This window comes from Heptranchias perlo, chromosome 18 (assembly GCF_035084215.1).
Source record: "Heptranchias perlo isolate sHepPer1 chromosome 18, sHepPer1.hap1, whole genome shotgun sequence".
In the NCBI taxonomy this organism is placed as follows: domain Eukaryota; kingdom Metazoa; phylum Chordata; class Chondrichthyes; order Hexanchiformes; family Hexanchidae; genus Heptranchias; species Heptranchias perlo.
The window spans coordinates 48,049,693-48,069,918 of NC_090342.1; the positions used below are offsets into that span (position 1 = coordinate 48,049,693).

A 20,226-nucleotide genomic window follows, 5' to 3' on the forward strand; every position below is an offset into this window, starting at 1 on the left:
CAACCATCCAATGGAGCCCATAATCCATGTAGTCAGACATTATCCAATCACAGGTTGAGTTGAGCTATTGGTATTGCAAGCACTGTAAACTCCTTTTAACCTGGAGCAGTGGATATGTCCTTTTTGCCCAGTTGTCATAAATGTGATGGATGGTGCAGTTTCACATCTGATACCCTTATCATACATGGGTATTCCCATCAGTCAGAACAGAGGTACATTTTGGTATACACAAGATCCAAGTTACAATTATTTGCCTTGTTTCACAGTTGGTAGGCTTGATACCTACAGTTCCATTAGTTTTAGTGAATCTCAACAGTCATGGTTCTTCGAGCCTTTTGTTTATCAAAGTCTACACTGGCTAATGTTTCTAGTATCAATCAAGTGGAGATCCTATTGTGGAGTTTGTCTTCATGGAGTATAGTGCATTGACTTTTCAATTGATAGACCTGAGTGTGCACGTCATTTTGGGCATATCCAATGAACATAATAATTGTAATGAAGTACGCACATAGAAAGGTAGATTATTGTAACAAATTTCAGATCTGCACTAATGTTTTCTCTGGTTTAGCATCAGCGGTTTCTCCCCTAAGTGAACTTTGTGTCCCATACAGTCAGGAGTTTAACTTTACTACCCCATGTCTAGTGCTATATTCCAGAAGGTGGACTGATGTATGTTCTAGTGAGATGAGACCAATTGTAAACCAACAAGCTGACATATTTTACAAGTAATATGTGAACAGATTAAGGTTTACATTGAATTTTAATTTATTTCATGGCGCTCCTTGGGACAAAGAAAATGAAGCATGCCACACTATCCCTGTTAGCGGGCTAAATTCATTTTTCTGACCAGCAATTCTCTGAAACTAGTTGGTGCTAATCTTAAGGGTGTTTGTGCCTTCTGTGTTTGATTTCCACTTCACATTCCTACACACAGCTTTTGGCTCAGTTCAACAGGAAGCCAACAAATTGACCTCTATTCCTCCCCCAGTTTTCTGTGCTTGACAATTGGCCAGTTGAACTACCAATTAAAATTAGTACTGCACTCCTGTGTGAATATGTGTGAATGTTTATTGGAATATCCTAATAAACTTCCATTGTCTTAAGCTGATGTGGTATGTGAGAAGCCTCACTTCTCCAGTCGGTTCATCTAGATCCACTCCACATTCCCAAAAGATTGTGTGCACCATGGATTTAACCCCTTATGCTGAATTCAATTTACTAACATCAGTTTATAAATTAATCTGAAATCCCTCCTAAGCCTGTAGTCAAAAATCCCGAAATATGAACTAGGGGACGAGTTTGAATCTTGATTTTGGTAATAACCAGTGAACGTAATTGTAAAAGAGTATGCACACAGGAGGGTAGATTATGCTTTTTTTCTCTCTGATTGCTTACACAGCAGTGCTGAGCACACCACATGGCACTTCCGGCTTGGGTACTGTGTTGACCAGGTGCAGAGTAAAAGGTCCTGCAACTGTACCCTAACCGCAGAAGAGCATCTCTACCTCAGAAGTGTGAATCTTTAATACCATCCAGCCTTATTGCCAGATTAGTGGCAATTTATTTTGTAGACTCTTCCCTGTTGGGAATTTGTTGAGATGACCAAAATTTATTTCATAATTGGCAAAGAGCTGGGGTTTAAAGGAGAGCTTGCTATTCTGCTGAGCCACTTAGTTGCGACACCTGCCGGACTATCCCAGATTCTCAGCTCAGCTGTGAAAATGGATGTGGGTGAAGAAGGGCACATGTCCCCATTTGAAACTGATATTGGCTTGTTGAACTGCTTGTCAGCAGATGAAATAAGTCAATGGTATGGATGTGGATCAAATAGCATTTTTATTTACTTTTTTTGGTGGTGTGAGGGGAAGAGTTGAATTTGTGTGCTCACCTAGGTGAGGATGTCCGTGCTAGGGAATGAAACGCTTGTTTTATTCCTTCCAATGACTCACTGAGCACCTAAGCTATACACATTACGAAAGGCCCAGGTTCAATCCCTGGCTCATGCTGACTGAGTTGATCTCAGTTGGAATGGCAGTAGGACTGCTGCTATTTGCATCAGTGTTGCTGGGTGAGAGAGCGGAATTTCATATCAGCTAGGCTTCTTGATCACTATCCAGCAAATTCTTTTGGAAAATGCATGTGTCTAGACCTCAAGTAGGATAAGATCAGGCTTGGCTGTGATTCTCTCCACAATTGAACAGCCTACCAACACTCACTGTCTTGGCTCACATATTAAGAATGGGTACTTGGGTAATGTCTGGAGTGCAGCCACTACCGTTAGAACTGTGCCCAAGCATGAATGAGCACCTTCTTTCTGCAACGGTGAATTATTTTTCATTTCTTATGCTAGTCTTTCTGAATGAGATGCAAATTCAATAATTACCAAAGAATGGACATTTGTATATCGAGAGTCAGTTCCCACTGGGGTGAGATTGTTCAAACTCCATTTCTTGTAGAACACTTGTTGTCAGCAGCGAGAAGATAGGTTTGGTCCAAGAGTTGTGAAAGGACGGTATTAAAAACTGATTGTAGCGTCTAGCCCCCCACAGATACCCATTTTGATTTAAAGAAATGTTGACGTGACTGTATATAGTTTGCGGCAGGGACAGTTAAAATGTTGACCGAAACTGGTGGTAAATTATTTTCTTAATGTTCACATTTTCTTGAAAATTGTCTGAGTTAATGCAGTTAAAATTAATTTTACCAGTGCTGGGGAAATTTGGTGTCCCCATGGAAACGTCCAATTTGGTGAAGGGCTTGTACAAGACATTGGGACATATTGAAGAATAGTTGTTCATTCAGGCTTTAGATATGCAGTGTAAAGAAAAGTGAAACTCATGGGCTACTGATTTGTATAGCCTACAGATGTTCAGCTTTCACAGAGCCCTGTAGATTGAAACTTGCATGAGATTCCCCCATTGTATGCTTCCTTTTGTAAAGGGTAAAATTGTATGAAAGACTTTAAGGGGGTAATTTTCACAGTCACCACCTGGGCAGTAATCTGACTGAATTGTAGTTGTAGAACCCACCTGAATTTCATCCCATTAAAATCAGTGGAAATAAAATCGGAGAGATTTTACAATGGGCATGCAATCTGCTCCACCAGAATACCACCCAGCAGTAAAGGTGAATATTCCCCCCTTTGTTTTCTCCGTTGTGACCTGGAAAATCCATTTCACATCAATGCACTGAGGAAAAACTCAATTCATTTTTGACTAGAAGATGCATGCATTTGAAATTGTTTTGACAGTAGAGAGCACATTGGATCTAAAATCTCCAGTGTCTTAAGATACCTTTTTAACAAAATCTTGGTACGATTAATTCCATAGACATGAAGTAGGAAGACGGGGCCCTGTAGGCTCATCAGAAAACTCTTCGGGGAGGATGCATCTGGCAGTGGTAGCTTGTGGAGAGAGACTGGAAGAAACTCTAACTATGCTGAAGTCTGCAGTTTTATTTAGTCAGAAACCGCTTCATTTCCACATCTTTGCGGAGGATGAACTCCATAACAAGTTCAATAGTTCGGTACGAACCTGCCTTCAATATTTACACTTATTTTCTCATTTAGGCAGGTTTATAAAGAGGTTTAATAAGTGTCCCATGGATATATTGAATTTCTGATTTTATTTCAAAACTTTGTTTTATATTTCTATTTTTTAAATGCAGTTATTGCACCATTTTTTTCCCCTTCCCTCATCTCACTGCCTTAAACATCTCCTGTACTCAGGATGACCTCCTCCCAGGCATCTGCCAACACCACTGTTTGGATACCTGGGAGATGGGTGACAGTGGCCCTGTAATAACTGTCCTAGTTTTTTGTCTACCCACCCCAGAATGAAAAGGTACCTGAGCTGCACTTGGTACCTTCCCACGGCAATGCAGCTCAGTGGATTGGCAGGAGAAATTGCTCCAACGCATTGTGCTCCTGTAAAGCCATTTATTTTTTTAATTTTAAGATAGCACTTTGCTGGCAGAATTTTGGTAGAACGCCCTGCTAGTAATGTCTCTATTTTGCACACAGCTGGAAACCTGGAAGAAAGCGTTTCACCAGAAGTTCAGACACACCATCTACCCAATAACATTTCCAGCTGAGACTGCAGCGGTGTGGAAGAAACTGTTCAAGCCCTGTGCTTCACAGAGACTCTTTCTACCTGTAAGATTTATTTTAAAATATTTTTGAGATCCATTGCAACAAATATGTTACTTGGTATGACTTCTCTATTAATGAAATGGTCAAAAGAAAGTATTTTATTAAGAATGTTAACATGAGGCTACTGTATTTTTTGTTCAGATACTACTATCTCAATGTGGGGCCTTTTCTGATACTGTAGGAACAAAAATGATTATGGAATACCCTAATGCTGTCATTTTTTAAGGAAATGTGGACATCTTGATATTTCCTGTTGACCTCTTACAATTCGGCCACTCAGTTAGGCTTGTCACTCAATTAGGTTTCCCAGTTAAATTGCCTGAACACCAGAAACCTACGTTTGGGTGTAGATTATATATAAAACATATTTCCAGCTGGCTCCTGTTTCTGAACTGAAAAACAATTACAATGTTAAAGGTAGGGAGGCTTTGTTATGGACAGCAGTTCAATCAGATAACTTGTGAGATACGCTGCCACAAAATGGGTTACAGTCTGCCTCAGGAGAGTAGTTATTTATCTGTTCATGCTCCTAGCCAAAATATCTAGTTCTGGAAAATCCGCAGAAGTTACTTTGGTGTCACACTAGTGGAAATTACTCATTGTCTTCACTCAGCATCCTGCACACAGTGCTGGAGTTGAGATGGCAGATTAACTGTTCTGCTGCAAATTACCTGGTGGATGATGCTTTCTAGTGTTGCTAATGCTGTTGGAATATAACATTCTTCAGCTGCGTGAACACCTTTGGTATCTCTCTGCTCCCACACTGCAAAAAAGGGCACTAACTTGAAACAAAGCAGAAGTTCATTTTTCCCTGTGCTGAAACAACGTTTTCTTCAAGCCCCTTGGGTTAGTTCTTGAACCAGTCAGAAAGCGATTTCTATCTGCTTTTTATGGTTAGATTATTAGTGTGCTTAGTTTTATGTAATTTTTTTTGTTAATACTCAGGAATAGTTTATAGTCCAATATAGACTAACTATCTGCATCGTCAATTGACACCAACAGTAAAAAAAATATATATATCAGATTCAAATTCCTCATCTTCATTTCAAAGGCTGCCCACAGCCTCGCGCCACTCTACCTCTGCAACCATGGTCTTCAGGCCTCTGACTCTGGCCTCCTGTGCAACCTTCTTTCTCCATTCCATCTTCAGTGATAGAGCTGTCAGCTGTTTTGGCCCTACTCTCTCAATCTCCTTCCCTAAACACCACGACCTTGCTACTGCTTTCTCTGGTTTAAAACCAATTTTTTTTTAAACCATGCTTGCAATGGTCTGTCTTTACTCTTCTACTACTGCTCAGTGTTCATTTCTCCTCTGTGAAGTACCTTGGCAAACTTTCCACATTAAAGGTTCTACATAAATATAAATTGTTATTTTCTCATTTTCCTTAGCACTGATGAACCGCTGTCATAGTTTGTATTGTTTGACACCTAAGTTTCCCTTTAGAAGTCTGGCACAACGTCTTCCTCTAGTAAAGAGAAAGACTGCTAAAAGTGCAGCACAGCTTTTCCCACTGCTGATGGCCATGATAGATTCCTATCTTCCACAGATAATGGCTGGAGTTTTGCTGAGGTTTTGTGCATTTGCCAGCCCATGATTTCTCTTTTTTTCCCGCCCCCACCACACAATCGTATAAACGGATAGAAAAATAACTGGCTGGTGAGCGCATAATGGAAAACCCTAGCAATATATCCATTTGTCACATTTTATCTTGCATTCTCTACCTACACCACTGGGACTGATGGCAAAGGGTGCTGAAGGGGACCAACACCCCACATATATCTGATGTCTCTCAGTGCAAAGAGGGTGGTGGCTAGAGGTTTGACTAGGGTGGCCTGTCTTGCGGGGCTTGCCTCCGTTGCCAGCAGTTGGCACAGACAACTCAGCACTATGAAGTCCTGCATTCTGCAGGGGAATATTGAAATGAAGTGCAAACATGGAGAAATCCACTGGCCATGCTGTGATAAGTGCAACTGTCACTGGCACCTCTGCATCAGCCAATGCTGAGCATCGTTTGAGTCTAACAAAATGAAGTCCTGACCAAGAAAAAGGCCAAGACTGTCATGTCCAAGGAGACAGTTCGGCATTAATCGAGATCTAGTGGGAGAGGGCTCAGACCACACCCGAATTGCTGACTTTTACTTCACTGACGTATGTTGCAGTTGGCATCCCAATGGTATGGATTGAGTTGAGCTAGTTGATACCCTGTTATTGTCTAATGTCAGACAGTTGAATAAAAGAGTTTCCTGGCAGTGACCTTAAGTGCTGAGTTGTCAATGCCAACTGCTGACAACGGAGGTAAGCCCCCAAGACAGGCCACCCCAGTCAAACCTTTAGTCACCACCCTCTTTGCATTGAGTAACATCAGATATATGTGGGTTGTTGGTCCCCCTCAGCACCCTTTGCCATGAGGCAACCTCCCTCTGTGTTTAGTCCAGAGCTCATAACAACCATATTTAAAAAATCTTGCCAAATATTTGTCAGTCCATTGTAGCTATAAAAAGGTGTTGGATATTTGCATTTGTAATTCAGGAGGAGCTGTCCCACATATTGGGATGATCGCAGCCCCTTAATGTGCTATTTATATTTTTAGTCAGCACTGAAATGTGGATGGCACACAGACTCCCAAATCATTGTGTATCAAAAAGAGAGTAACTTCAAAATATCATGAGAAGAGGAGATTCTACATAAAATGTACCTTTGCAGGCTGTCTCAGATCAGCAGTTTTAAAACATAGTACATAGGAACAAGGGGAGGACTGAGGGACATGGGAAAGTATAGTTATCTCTACCAATTTTGGATTATTCTAATCAGGAGGCTTTGGTGACTTTAAATTCAGTAACCACCAGGTATTTGAAAATCTGTTTAAGGGGGTGGTGTTGCTCCAGAGCTAATCCCTGATTGGTCTCTTAGCAAGACTGATAAACAGAGATCCCCATCCCATGGAGTGGATACACTGAAGAACATTCCTTAGTGAATGCCAGTGCATGAAAAAGTCTTATTAATGAAGATAATTCCAAAACAAACACTGCTGTCAAGGATACTTCTAAGAAATTGCCTGTCAGTACCATCACTCGCCTATCAAGGGACTGTTTAAAGTATGTTAAGTTTTGCCTTTATGTAAAGCACTTGGAACTGAAAACCCTGACTGCACAGTGTGATCTGTGCTGAATGAAGCTGTTACCAAATAAAGAGGTATCTCGAGCATTCTGTATTCAGTATATATCTGTACTAATCTGATTCAACAGTACCAATTTTTACCTGCCTATCCGTTCTTCCTGACATACTTGTCCCTTTTCTCTTAAGTTGATCCTGAAGGACGTGGATTCCTTGCTGTATGTGGACACGGACATTCTTTTTTTGCGTCCTATGGATGATATATGGGCATTTCTTGAAGATTTCAATAATACTCAGATTGCTGGAATGGCACCAGAGCATGAGGAGCCACGAATTGGCTGGTACAACCGTTTTGCCAGACATCCGTATTATGGGAAGACTGGAATCAACTCTGGAGTTATGTTGATGAACATGACCCGTATCCGAAAAAAATACTTTAAGGTAAGTGTGTCTGGATTTTTTTTGGTCAAATATTGAACTGTGGCAATGTTTTGTATATATTGTGGTTGGTTTGATGTATTGTAATGCACTTTAAAGGAGGTAGGAAATAATGAATACATATTGCAATCCTTCCAAGCACAATGCGTTTCGTTTTAATACCTTTTTGTTAGCCCATTGTCTTTTATTGTGGAAATTATTCCAGTATTGAATGACTTTAGCTGATTATAAATGTTTTAATTATATAGAATATGGTGTAAGTGTATTTCATTTATAGGTTAATACACAAGTATAAAATCCAATTGCCAGGACACAGCAGGTTAATAAAAATTATAACTGAGTATATATTCTTCCCGGCTCCAATCTTCTATTTTAGTGTTTATTTTGAAATATTTTTTAATCCCTCTTTTCCTGAAGACACTGCCTCATATTGTACAGTTCCATGGGGACAAGCATTCCCAGTGTGTTGATCAAAGTGCCATTTTTCGTGCATGAGTCAGATAATGAGTATTGGGTGGGGGGATATATTTGAAGCATCACAGCCAAATCCAATCCTCTTCTCATCCAATGTCCACATTCGTGCACTTTCCAGCAGCGGTCACTGAGTGGTGATCAATATGGGGAACCCTGGCTGATTTTCCCCCTGCCCATGTCCCTGCCTTTCCTCACTTTAGCCGAGGGTGCTGATATCAATTGTAATGTTATGCTGCTAACGGAATTCAATCATTAAACAGCAGACCTTTTAATATGTACCAGCTGACATCATTAGTTTGCAGCAGAATAATCAGAGAGTTAGTGACCAAATTAAAGAATCTTGTTATAGCAGACATTTTTGTAATTAATGACTCTAATCTCTAATTACAATCCAGAAAGGTCTCTGAGTCTTCGTTCTGGAGGATTAAATGTTAGTGGTTACTTTGACCAGCAGATGGTGCCCTTAGGCTGTCTATTGACACCACTGAAACGGTATTGTTGGCAGTGGGAAAAGGTCTGATTTCAATTTAAACATGGAACAAAGCTAATTACTGAATAGTGTCTGATATGTCACATGCCCGCATAGTTTCAAATTGCTTTGTATTCCAACTGAAACACACTTAAAGGAGATAAATTGGTTGCTTATTGAGACGTGGAAGCTGACACTGTATAGTACTGTAATAGTCATTTTCTGTTGAGCTGTTAGGTTTGTGCAGCTATGCACTGATCAGGTCTGGTGTGTATAATTAGGAGTTCAGGCACCTTTTCTGTGGTGGAATCTGTAGAGTATTAGATAGGAATATTTTCTATCTACACAAGCACATTTTCAAATTCATCACAATAATATGTACTTTGAATGTGTTTTTAACTACTGAATATTAAGCAGCAAAGAACATATTAATAGTTGGTGATTACATTTTATCGGATACATGTAGCAAAACAGTTATCAACGTTTGTTTTGGTAATATTTTTATATGAGCCCTTTGAATGGAAGGAGAGCAAAAATGGCCAATTTAGTGTTCTGAATGGGCATCAGAAGTACATGCCAAATTTGTTGAATTTGGAGTTCAAAATGCTGAGAATTTAGCAATTCCACCTGACCTCAGCATTGGAAACCCATCTAAATTTAAGGCCTTGTCAGAGATCTGAACCAACTTAGAGTCTTGGCCACAAAAAACACTACTACTGCCTCACATAGTTTTCCTGCACTTGTACTTTCATAGCTGGCTCACCTTGATTGCCACATTATTGTGGAAGGCTACAGACCTGTTTTCCCCTACTTGCAGTCTCACAAAATTGTCCTTAGACTGAACAGTGCAGTTCTTCCAAACATGACAGGGACATTGATGTCTGATTTCATGTGAAATCCTGTTTTGATACTTAACTCAATATGAACTTGAAGTAACAGTCTAAAACATTGGCTGTTAAATTGCATTTGACCCATGCTCAATTTGTTGTCTTTATAAGTGTATATTGCAAGAAATGAATAGGTTTGTACCACCTCCTCAGGGCAATAAATGCAGACTTGCCAGTGACACCCACATCTTGTGAAATTTTTTAAAAACACATTTAAAATCTGTTACAAAAGTCACCCTTGGTACTTAACGTCTGTTAAGTCACTTGACCACTATATGACATGCATGGAGCAGAGGACTGGATGGCCTAGTGAGCGAGAGACGGTGGCTTTTCATCCATGGGATCTGTGTTCAAATACAGCCTGCAGGCTGGCTGACTGAAAGTCTCCCCTGTCTGCTGGCCTTAAGAATCCTATGTGAAATGAGTTTTGGGCTGTCTTGATCACTTTTTATATTGAGGCAACAGCCCAAAACTCCCCAATTGAGCACTAATTAGTAATCTTACTCAGGACAATTGAATAGCTAGTGTGGTAAATGTTGTGTGTGCAGTAATTGGCACTGTTCCAAGGCTGGGGCAAAGAAAAGGGGAAAATGGAGCACTACTGTACATTTAACTATATGTTATATTTAACATGAAGGTGCCCAAAATGGATAGTGATCCATATCCATCCTTCTCATTTTCTCTCTCTCACAGCTGTTCTCACTCACTCTGCCTCTCTCTCTCTCTCACCCACATATTACTAACTCCAATAGAATAGAATATATTTTAGCATGAATACATTTTATCTTTTCAGTTTTTTAGACCTTTCAAAGTATTCTTTTTTTCTTGCCTACTTTAGTCTTTTCTCAACAGATGGTGTCAGGCTGTCTCCCCTGAGTCACTTACAATTACACTTTCAAGCTGCCGACTGTCTAGCCTTTGCTTCAGTTGTCGATCTGTTCAACCACTGCATCACCTGTACCTTTGATGCTAGTATAACCTTTACTCTCTCCCATCCTGGTCATTCCTCCTGGTACGGCCCTCATCTTCCTCCATTTAAACATTTGGAAGACCGACAGCATTGTCTTAAGTCCTTACCACAAACCCTGTTCCTTCGCCACCGATTCCATCCCCCTCCCTGGCCACTTCCTCAGATTGAATCATGATGTGGAGATGCCGGTGATGGACTGGGGTTGACATCACAGTCTGATTCAGATTGAATCAGACAGTTTGCAACCTCTGCATCCCATTCGACCATGAGCTGAGCTTCTGAAACCTTTGGACTTGACTATTCCAATGCTCACTTCCCATCTTCCATCCTCTGTAAACTTCAACTCATTGAAAAGTCTTCTGCCATATTCTATCCTGCACCAAGTTGCACTCACCCATCACTTCTGTGCTCATTGACCTACATTGGCTCCCGGTCCCCACAACGCCTCCAATTTAAAATTGTCATCCTTGTGTTTAAAAGTCCTTCATGACCTTGCCCTTCCAGTCTCTGTAACCTCCTCCAGCCCGACAACCTCACCCAAACTCTCCGTTCCTTCGATTCTGGTCTCTAATGCACCCACCCCCCAACTTCTTTCGCCCCACCGTTGGCGGCAGTGCTTTCAGCCATGTAAGTCCCATGCTTGGAATTCCATCCCTAAAGCCCTCCACTTCCCAACCTTCCTTTCTTCCTTTTAAGACCTTCCTTAAAAGTCACTTCTTTGACCGAGTTTTTGGTCACCCCTCCTAATATCCCCTTTAGCTCAGTATCCATTTTGGTCTGATTATGCTCGATGTTTTTCTACATAAAGGTGTGATATAAATGCAAGTTTTTGTTGCTTAACACAGTTATCTAAGATGGGAAGCCAAAAATATAAATAGGATTGTGTCATTGTAAAATCTAATGGAGATTTAGATTTTAGGTAATCAACAGGTTTCAGTGGCTATCCTGTACTCCAATTTAAAATGCACAAATATCTTGTGCCACAATTAAGAGCTCTGTTAAAATAGGCAGAGGAATGTCATATGAAGGCATTTATCACTTGTATGGTAATATCACAAATTTCTGCACTTTGGTTTCTTGGTCCAGGCTTACAATTCCATCTTGCTGCTGAATTGCATTATGTTCCCCATACTGTTGCATTGAAAGCTGCCTGTGATCCACTTCCACAACTATGCTTTATTTTTGTTCCCCATTTTCCATTTTTATGCTTGCACATGGAATAGTCTCTTTTATATGTATTCAGCTCTACTTTAAAGGAAGTTAAAGATTTAATTTTGTAAAATGTGAGCTGCCTTGTTTCTCTTGTGGAGAATATTTCAATTTGTCATAATTGACCCCAAGCTGCGCTATGCCACCATTATTCTCCTCCCCTCTCCAGTTTCGTAAAGGGGAGGAGGAGAAAAAAAGAGAGAAGTTACTCGGGCAGATCTGTCAACTGATTTACCTCTGAATTGCTCTTACTATGAAATCTACGCATGAGGTGGCGTTCCTTTAGGCTAACTCTCTTTGAGACAGAGAATTTGGCTAATTTATATACCCACTTCTGGTCTGCTCTGCCCTTCACGTGCCAATGTAAACTGGGTACGAAATGTGCTTCAAAAATTATAAACAAAGTAGTGAATCTGATGACAAAAGGCTGCATTTTTTTTTCTTTTTCTGTCCAAAATAATGAATGGTTGGTCTCAAGTAAGCAAAAAAACCTCCATTTGAAATGTCCTCACTCTGTAGGCAAATGGATAACTGTGAATTGGTGCTTGGAATTGGATATTTAAGGAGTTTTCTCTAAGTGTTTTAAGATCTTGGACATTTTTCTTTGAAAATGGTGACTAAATGTCATTAAGGTATCAGGTTCCTATTTTCTGTTTCTGATTATAAATATTACTTGACTTCTTTCAACTGTTTGACCAGCAAAATAATTACTGATTACAGTGTTAAAATGAGTAACGTGCATTTTTTTTTATCGTGTAGAATGATATGACGGCTGCGCGGCTGAAATGGGAAGATTTACTTCTACCCCTCTTCAAAAAGTACAAGCTCAATATTACCTGGGGAGACCAAGATTTACTCAATATTGTCTTCCACCACAATCCAGGTACATTTTCTTTCCCCTCTCTCTTTCTCCCTCCCCCTTTAATATTCTACTTGCCCGAGTCCTTGATGAAGATCTTCATGTTTTAAATGACATTGTGGCAGTACAATTTGTGTTGAGAATGCCTGATGCCATTTCAGTTTTAAAGCCATGGCATGTTGGATGTCTAACAATCCTTGCAGATATGCTGCAAAAATGTTTCCATGTTGTTTGGGGACATTTGAATCTTACCAGAAAAATTGACTTGGAATGTTCACGTAAGATTTCATCGCTTTTAAAGATCCGTTTGTGCTTAACTTAAAATAAAAATAAAGACTGGTCTGAGAAATAACCATTTGTACTGCACTGATATTTTATGTTCTTTTTCCTATTGCAGAAAGCCTGTTTATTTTTCCATGTCAATGGAATTATCGTCCTGACCACTGCATGTATGGCAGCAACTGCAAAGAAGCGGAGGATGAAGGAATCTTTGTTCTTCATGGAAATCGCGGCGTCTACCACGATGAAAAGCAGCCAGCTTTCAGGGCTGTGTATGAAGCAATAAAAAGTGTAAGTACTGCAGCCTAGAAATATAGCCTCAAAAATAATTAAAGCTCTTTATTGCCTCTGTTTGAAATGATCCATTGATGCACCATAAGTGTAACATTTTAATACTTTTGCAAAAAAGTGTTTTCCTGAAATGTATGCAACACAGCTGCCCCTGGGTCTGGTGCTGCTCTGTGTATTCATTTTTCACTTGTAAGGGGTTATTTACTTGGCTCCTGTTACATGTCTTTTAAGACTGGGAATTTCAAGCAATGGTTTCCTGTGTTGAAATATGATGTAGCAGTAGTTATTTTTCACTAAAAATCAATAGTAATGGCCCTTGTAATTAGTCCAATGCACATAGGGACATTTTTTCTTTTTCATTCTACAGCAAAGTTGCATCAATTAAAGGTACCACTCTGGCAGGTAATGAGTTCTTGTGTGCATAAAGCCCTCCCATTCACATGTGCAGCAGTTTTAAGCTCCTTTTGTGCTCAATGTCCTTGTATAAATTAATAGATCATAAGGTTGTTCCTGCCACAAGTTATGAACTACCAGCCATTAGTGCTTCTCTTCACTAGAATACATATTAACACCTTTAAAATTTTAAAAGAAATTGGCTTTTGTTTGTGTCTCCTTTTTTTATTATCTTAAGCATTTTTTTTTACTTGGCCTCCGTAAGGATTTTAGTTTTTAAAAAAACATGAATACCACTTGGGGTAGAATACTTATCTCCAATTTCAACTAAGTCTTGTAGCTGTCCAGAGTTAAGTATGCTATGCTGTGGAGCCTATCCAATTTCTACCTGCATTGTTCAGTACTATATCTTGGATGTGGGGAGAAAGCAGAGAACTGTACGCATTGCTTACCACACTGTCACAGAATCTGTCTTCAGATGCTCCTGGCTGTTCAATAATGGAAACCAAGCTCAGCATTTATCCAACAGACCAATTGTCTATCTGAAGGAGATCAACCTCAGTGGGTTAACTTCTCTCTCTAATAAGGTTAAACTACCAGTAGATAGAATATAGCGGTAGCATTTTCCAATTCGGTGGACATGATGGAGATGTAATTTAAATTTAGATATTTGCCATATTCCCTCTAACATGCACAACTGTCATTGCAAAAGGCGCCTGCCCTTAAACCTCTGCTAATGTTGGTGTTCATCTAGTTGGTTGGACACACAGCAGTGACCCACCGTACAGTGATTCTGCCATCCCTTATATCCCTGTTGCCTGTAGGGAAGCGCCAGGCCTACACTCCTCACCTCCCCATGGTGATATCGTTGAGATTGTTAGAGCCACTTCTTGATGGTACACATTGGTACTTCAGTGGCACTATGATGCCTCTCAATTTTTAGATTTATTACCAAAGTTAGATAGCTGCTTTGAAACCTATTATTTTCTCTTCATTTCTTTCCTTTCTCATTTTTATTTTAAAATCCCTGTCCCATATATGGACGATAACTATAGAGCAACCCATGTGACAAATTATGGTCTTCTATAAGCTATAAGTTTTCCAATTTTTTGCAGCCGAGATTAATTTCAGTTTTCTTTTACTCGTCATGCTGACCTCCACTATTTACACCAGAGTTTTTTGCCAATCACCTAGTCAAAACCAATGGGAAGAGAGGAAGTCTTTGTAGGAAATACATAAACATTATTCTTCAGTAGATTTCTACTGACACGAAGATATGTCTCTTGAGTTCTTTTCTTTGCTGCACTTGTAGTTTCATTTTATTTCCCTGTTTTCTTTTTTGTAATTTCATTCCCCCATTTGTTATTTTCTTCTCTCTCTTGCTATAATTGTATTCTTCCTCATTCTCACTGATCTGCCCCAAACAACTTCTCTCCAGACATAACCAAATTACTTCTATGTACAGATAATTCCAGTTTCTTAAATGCACTGACTTGTGTATCCAAGAATAAAATGTAGTTTCTTAATTCCAGTGCTGTATATGTAGTATATGTGCCTATTGGTGGCACAGTGACTGTAGGCAGCATATTCAATTATTGAGCAAAATGAGATACCAACTCACAACATTTCCCTCCTGGCTACTCCACGGACTCAATTTTGAAATGGTGGTGGGTTGGCAGCGGGGGGGTTGAAGGTGCGCGTGGCAAACCCAAATTTTTTTTTAAAACTTAACTTTTCCGACATGATCGCGATGTAATTGATGGTGATTAAAGACGTTTCCGGGTTTCGCGCCCGTAGCCGACCTGACAGGCTGGCTGCTGACAGGAGCTGCAACGCCAGGGGTTGGGGGGGTGTGTGTGGAGAGAAAGAGAGAGTCATCCGGCACTGGAACAGAGAGTGGAGGGCACTGAAGATCGGGGGGAGAGGGGGAGATCAGTGAGGGAGACATCGGTTTTGGAGGCGGGGAGATGGGAGAGGAGGAGATCGGGGGCTGAGAGGGACATTGGAGAGGGAGACATCGGGAACTGAGGGGGACAGCGGAGCAGGATGGAAAGATAGGTTTATTTTGTTCTTTAACTTTGTGCAGTGGTTTTTTTGCCTGATCTGGCCCTTCATGCCTGGTTTTACCAGGCGTGAATCGGAAGCCGTGGGAAAGCCGCCCAGGTAAATTTAAAATCGTTTCAACTATCTACTACGTCAGAAATAAAGTACCTGAAGTACCTTAATGAGATACATTTGGTTCTTTAACTATCATCCCGTTGGCTTTAATTGCCAGCGAGACTTCCGGATTTGTGAAGCGCCTGCGCGCGCACATAGGCACGTCTGTGGGGTACCCAGAAGTCGGCGGGTTGAAGCCGGCTTCCGAACCCGCTCGGGATTTCCCTGATTTTTGGAGCTCCCACTGCACCCGCAATTTTATTCGAAAATCGGAGCCCATGTGTTTGATCTTCCATGCTTTATCACTCTGTGTGATGTCCACCCTGGCTGTTGTGCCTCTGCAGCTAGAAAATGATGCATCAGCAAATACCATTGAGATTGCACTATCCCAGCATCCCTTACGCTCTGAATCTAGTATATCCTCACTGTGGAAAATAGACTGATTTGAGAGTATGAATTAGATTATTTCCCTGTGAAAACAAAAGGGAACAGTGCTGCATTTTAGACACACCATCGGTCCCAAGAGGGAGGGGGACTTTGCTGAAGCACTCCAGGTATCTGCCTGTGTGCCTGGTATTAGTGATCATGTTGAGCTTTGATTTGAGTTGCACCTGTAGGTTCTATGTATGATGCATAACACAATATAAATTAGTTTGAATATTGTAAGTTGGTTAAGCAATCCTCATGCACACACCACCCTTCTGACAGAATCTTCTGATATAATATTGAGCAATCACCAATAATCTGCTCAACCATGCTCACTTTGGGTTCCACCAGGACCACTCGGCTCCAGACCTCATTACAAACTTAGTCCAAACATGGACAAAAGAGCTGAATTCCAGAGGTGAGGTGAGAGTGACTGCCCTTGACATCAAGGCAGCATTTGACCGAGTGTGGCATCTAGTAAAATTGAAGACAATGGGAATCGGAGGGAAAACTCTCCAGTGGCTGGAGTCATACCTAGCACAAAGGAAGATGGTAGTGGTTGTCGGAGGCCAACCAACTCAGCCCCAGGACATCGCTGCAGGGTTCCTCAGGGCAGTGTCCTAGGCCCAACTATATTAAGCTGCTTCATCAATGACCTTCCCTCCATCATAACGTCAGAAGTGGGGATGTTCGCTGATGATTGCACAGTATTCAGTTCCATTCGCAACCCCTCAGATAATGAAGTAGTACGTGCCTGGACAACATCCAGGCTTTGGCTGATAAGTGGCAAGTAACATTCACGCCAGACAATGACCATCTCCAACAAGAGAGAGTCTAACCACCTCCCCTTGACATTCAACGGCATTACCATCGCTGAATCCCCCACCATCAACATCCTGGGGGTCCCATTGACCAGAAACTTAACTGGACCAGCCACAAGAACTGTGGCTACAAGAGCGGGTCAGAGGCTGGTTATTCTGTGGTGAGTGACTCACCTCCTGACTCCCCAAAGCCTTCCTACCATCTACAAGGCACAAGTCAGGAGTGTGATGGAATACTCTCCACTTGCCTGGATGAGTGCAGCTCCAACTATACTCGAGAAGCTCGACATCATCCAGGACAAAGCAGCCTGCTTTATTGGCACGCCATCCAACACCATAAACGTTTACTCCCTCCACCGCTGGCGCAATGTGGCTGCAGTGTGTACCATCTACAAGATGCACTACACCAACTCACCAAGGCTTCTTCGACAGCACCTCCCAAACCCACGACCTCTACCACCTAGAAGGACAAGGGCAGCAGGCGCATGGGAACACCACCACCTGCACATTCCCCTCCAAGTCACACACCATCCTGACTTGGAAATATATCACCGTTCCTTCATTGTTGCTGGGTCAAAATCCTGGAACTCTACCTAACAGCATTGTGGGAGTATCTTCACCACATGGACTGCAGTGGATCAAGAAGGTGGCTCACCACCACCTTCTCGAGGGCAATTAGGGATGGGCAATAAATGCAGGCCTTGCCAGCGACGCTCACATCCGATAAATGAACAAAACAAAATCACAGTAGACTTCTATGATCATTGAATGCATGAGCTTGCTTGCAGTTTTTTTTAATAGACATTCAATGCCTTTTGGGCTTTCAAGTAGAGGTTGCCTAAAACTCAGTTAAAATTTATATTTAATAAGTCAAAATCAAGTAGCTGGCTTTTCACTGGCATTAGAGATTTCGACAATAGAAATTAAGATAGCTGCTGTTTAGGAGTTGAGACTGTATTGATTACTGCGGAAGTGTATTGCTGTAAAACTTTGATTGCAGCCTATGTCCTGTGAGTATCATAAAAAACAGTATGTACAAAGTGCTTTTATTACTCAGTGCAATTTCCTTTATGGTCTTAGTTTGTATTCTGTGTATACTAGCATTAAGGTCAATGCACTAAAAACATGAAGTATGTTTATGTAGAGAATGAAACTAAGTTTTCAAAAAGGTTGTGGTGGTTTTCGCAATACAAGATCTGCACAAACTTCTCATATAGTCTTAACAATCTGGAGTGGAGTTATTGGCCAAGGTGTATGTTACAAAATATAATGGATCAAATTGAATTAAAAAATTTCTAATGATCCTACTCACCCCTGTTGCGCTGCTTTATTAAGGCAATAACATTACACCATGTAAAATGCAATGAATTATTCTACTGCTAAAGTGTAGATGGTGTCCCTTTAAGGCTATAAAAGTGTAATTGATAAATACTGGTTGAGTTTGTTCAAAGATTAATTGTTATTAAGACTGGGATCATAAACTCTGGCTATGTTTGTGGTAAGGTCAGTTGAGAGGTTACAGATGTTGTGGCTCTGGTATTTTTTGTTCTTCTGTAAATGCAAATTATTGCCGTTCTTCCCTTTTAAAACTTTTTAAAAGTATGATACAGAAATTTGCATTAAATTCTGTGACATTTGAAGTGTAATGCACAGGAGATGTGCAGTTATAGAAAGTTTTGCATAGATAGATTGGCCTTGAAATTACTCCATGCAAGTTTTTGGATACAAACATATTTTCTTTTGTGGACTATTTTAAAGGACATGCTAACATTTTTAAAATAAATGGGTTCGAGGCTTTATTAAAAAAGCAATTTCATTTGGATGCACTAAGAGCTTGTAAACTAATATTCACACAATGTAACTCGAAGGCCATTGTTTATTTACATGTGCCACAGACTAGTATGTAACTTATCACTATTATAATCTTCCAGCCACCACATTGAAGTTAGCAATCACAGCTGTTTTTTCCCTCAAGATAATAAGGTCATGATTGGCAAAGAAATACAACAAGATTAAAAGGTAACGGGCAAGAGAAGTAGGATTTTATTTTGCTGTGTGTCCAAAATTGGAAGTGAGGCCCGAGAGATCCTTCCCTTTTATTAGCTCAGTGACTCTTGTCCTCATGGCGATGTAATTTCAAATTCATCTCAGATGTGAAGCTGTCATGTTCTTTTGGAAAATTTAGTACACTATCAATCATAAATACAAAATAAAGCAGTGGTACAGTGTTGAATGGAAACAGCTTTTGCCTGATTTAAATTCTGTTATTTCAATATACTGAATTGTATACTGTGCTGTGAACTCCAGCATGAAACTCTCAATCTGTTTCAAACTAAAGTATCCACTAGAAACTGTATTTTTATTTTAAACCTCCCACCCATCACCACCGCCCTCCCCCCCACCCCATCGCTGAAGGTGGTGACTCATGCTGGAGTATGATTCCATGGGTGTCAGGAGTCTTCCAACACCCTTACCAAGTTCAGTTTTAATGCGTGAGCCAGTGTTCACATACCATTTAAGCATGGAGGGCATCACAGTCAATCCTGAGCCAGTCCCTCACCTGTGATTCATGTGTAAGTACTTTCTAAGGGTGTGTATACAGTTGCAAATTCACTCCATTGCTGAGTGCTGCCCCTTATGATGCTCAAAAGCCTATTCCGTTCCACTCCCTGTGCTTCTTTTGCTCCTTGTGGTGCTTCAGCAGTCCAGGCTTCTCCCTCCCACTTCCTTCAGAGGCCCACCTCCTCCTGCTTACCAGCTTACTTGGTCAGAGATGCCTGTCTGCTCCCTCCTGCTTCTTGTATTCCTTCACTGACCTCCTGCCTTCCCATCCCTGTAATCGCCTGAAGCAGCAGCATAAACAGTGCGGGAAGTCACGTAAATAAACTGTTGTAAGGACAAATGGGAGAGAGTTAAGAAAGGGGAGGAGAAAAAAGGAAATTATTTTTTAAAGAAGTGATAGGGAAGAGTAGAGGAGAGGGAAATAGAATGAAGTTGGGGAGGAGGAAGTCAAGGGAAGAAAGAGAATGCAAATGAAGAGTGAGATAAAAAAATAAGTGGAGAAAGGAGGAAGAAAGAGAGAGACAACACATGCAGACACGTTTTTTGCAGACTTACCAGTCCAAATATTCTTAGTTAGAGAAACATGAGTGCTCAAGGTTTTGTTGGAGCTCGGCCTAAAAAGTTTGAGAACTACTAAATTAGATTCTGGCTATTTATAGTCAGGGATGAGGTGAGAGCAAAATGGGCTTAAAATAAAATATCATTTTACTTCAGGGTTTTGCTCTA

At 40.7% G+C, this 20,226-nt stretch overlaps 1 protein-coding gene across 3 annotated transcripts in view; it reads left to right on the forward strand.

Annotated features, from left to right (window-relative positions):
* Window positions 1-20,226, forward strand: part of gxylt1b (glucoside xylosyltransferase 1b) — a 93,453-nt gene that overhangs the window by 38,088 nt on the left and 35,139 nt on the right. For all 3 annotated transcript variants that reach the window (XM_067999882.1, XM_067999880.1, XM_067999881.1), the window contains 5 exons: window positions 3,330-3,525; window positions 4,022-4,153; window positions 7,455-7,706; window positions 12,472-12,595; window positions 12,969-13,141. In XM_067999882.1, coding sequence (XP_067855983.1) covers window positions 3,330-3,525; window positions 4,022-4,153; window positions 7,455-7,706; window positions 12,472-12,595; window positions 12,969-13,141 — 877 coding nt within the window. The remainder of the gene's footprint in view (window positions 1-3,329; window positions 3,526-4,021; window positions 4,154-7,454; window positions 7,707-12,471; window positions 12,596-12,968; window positions 13,142-20,226) is intronic.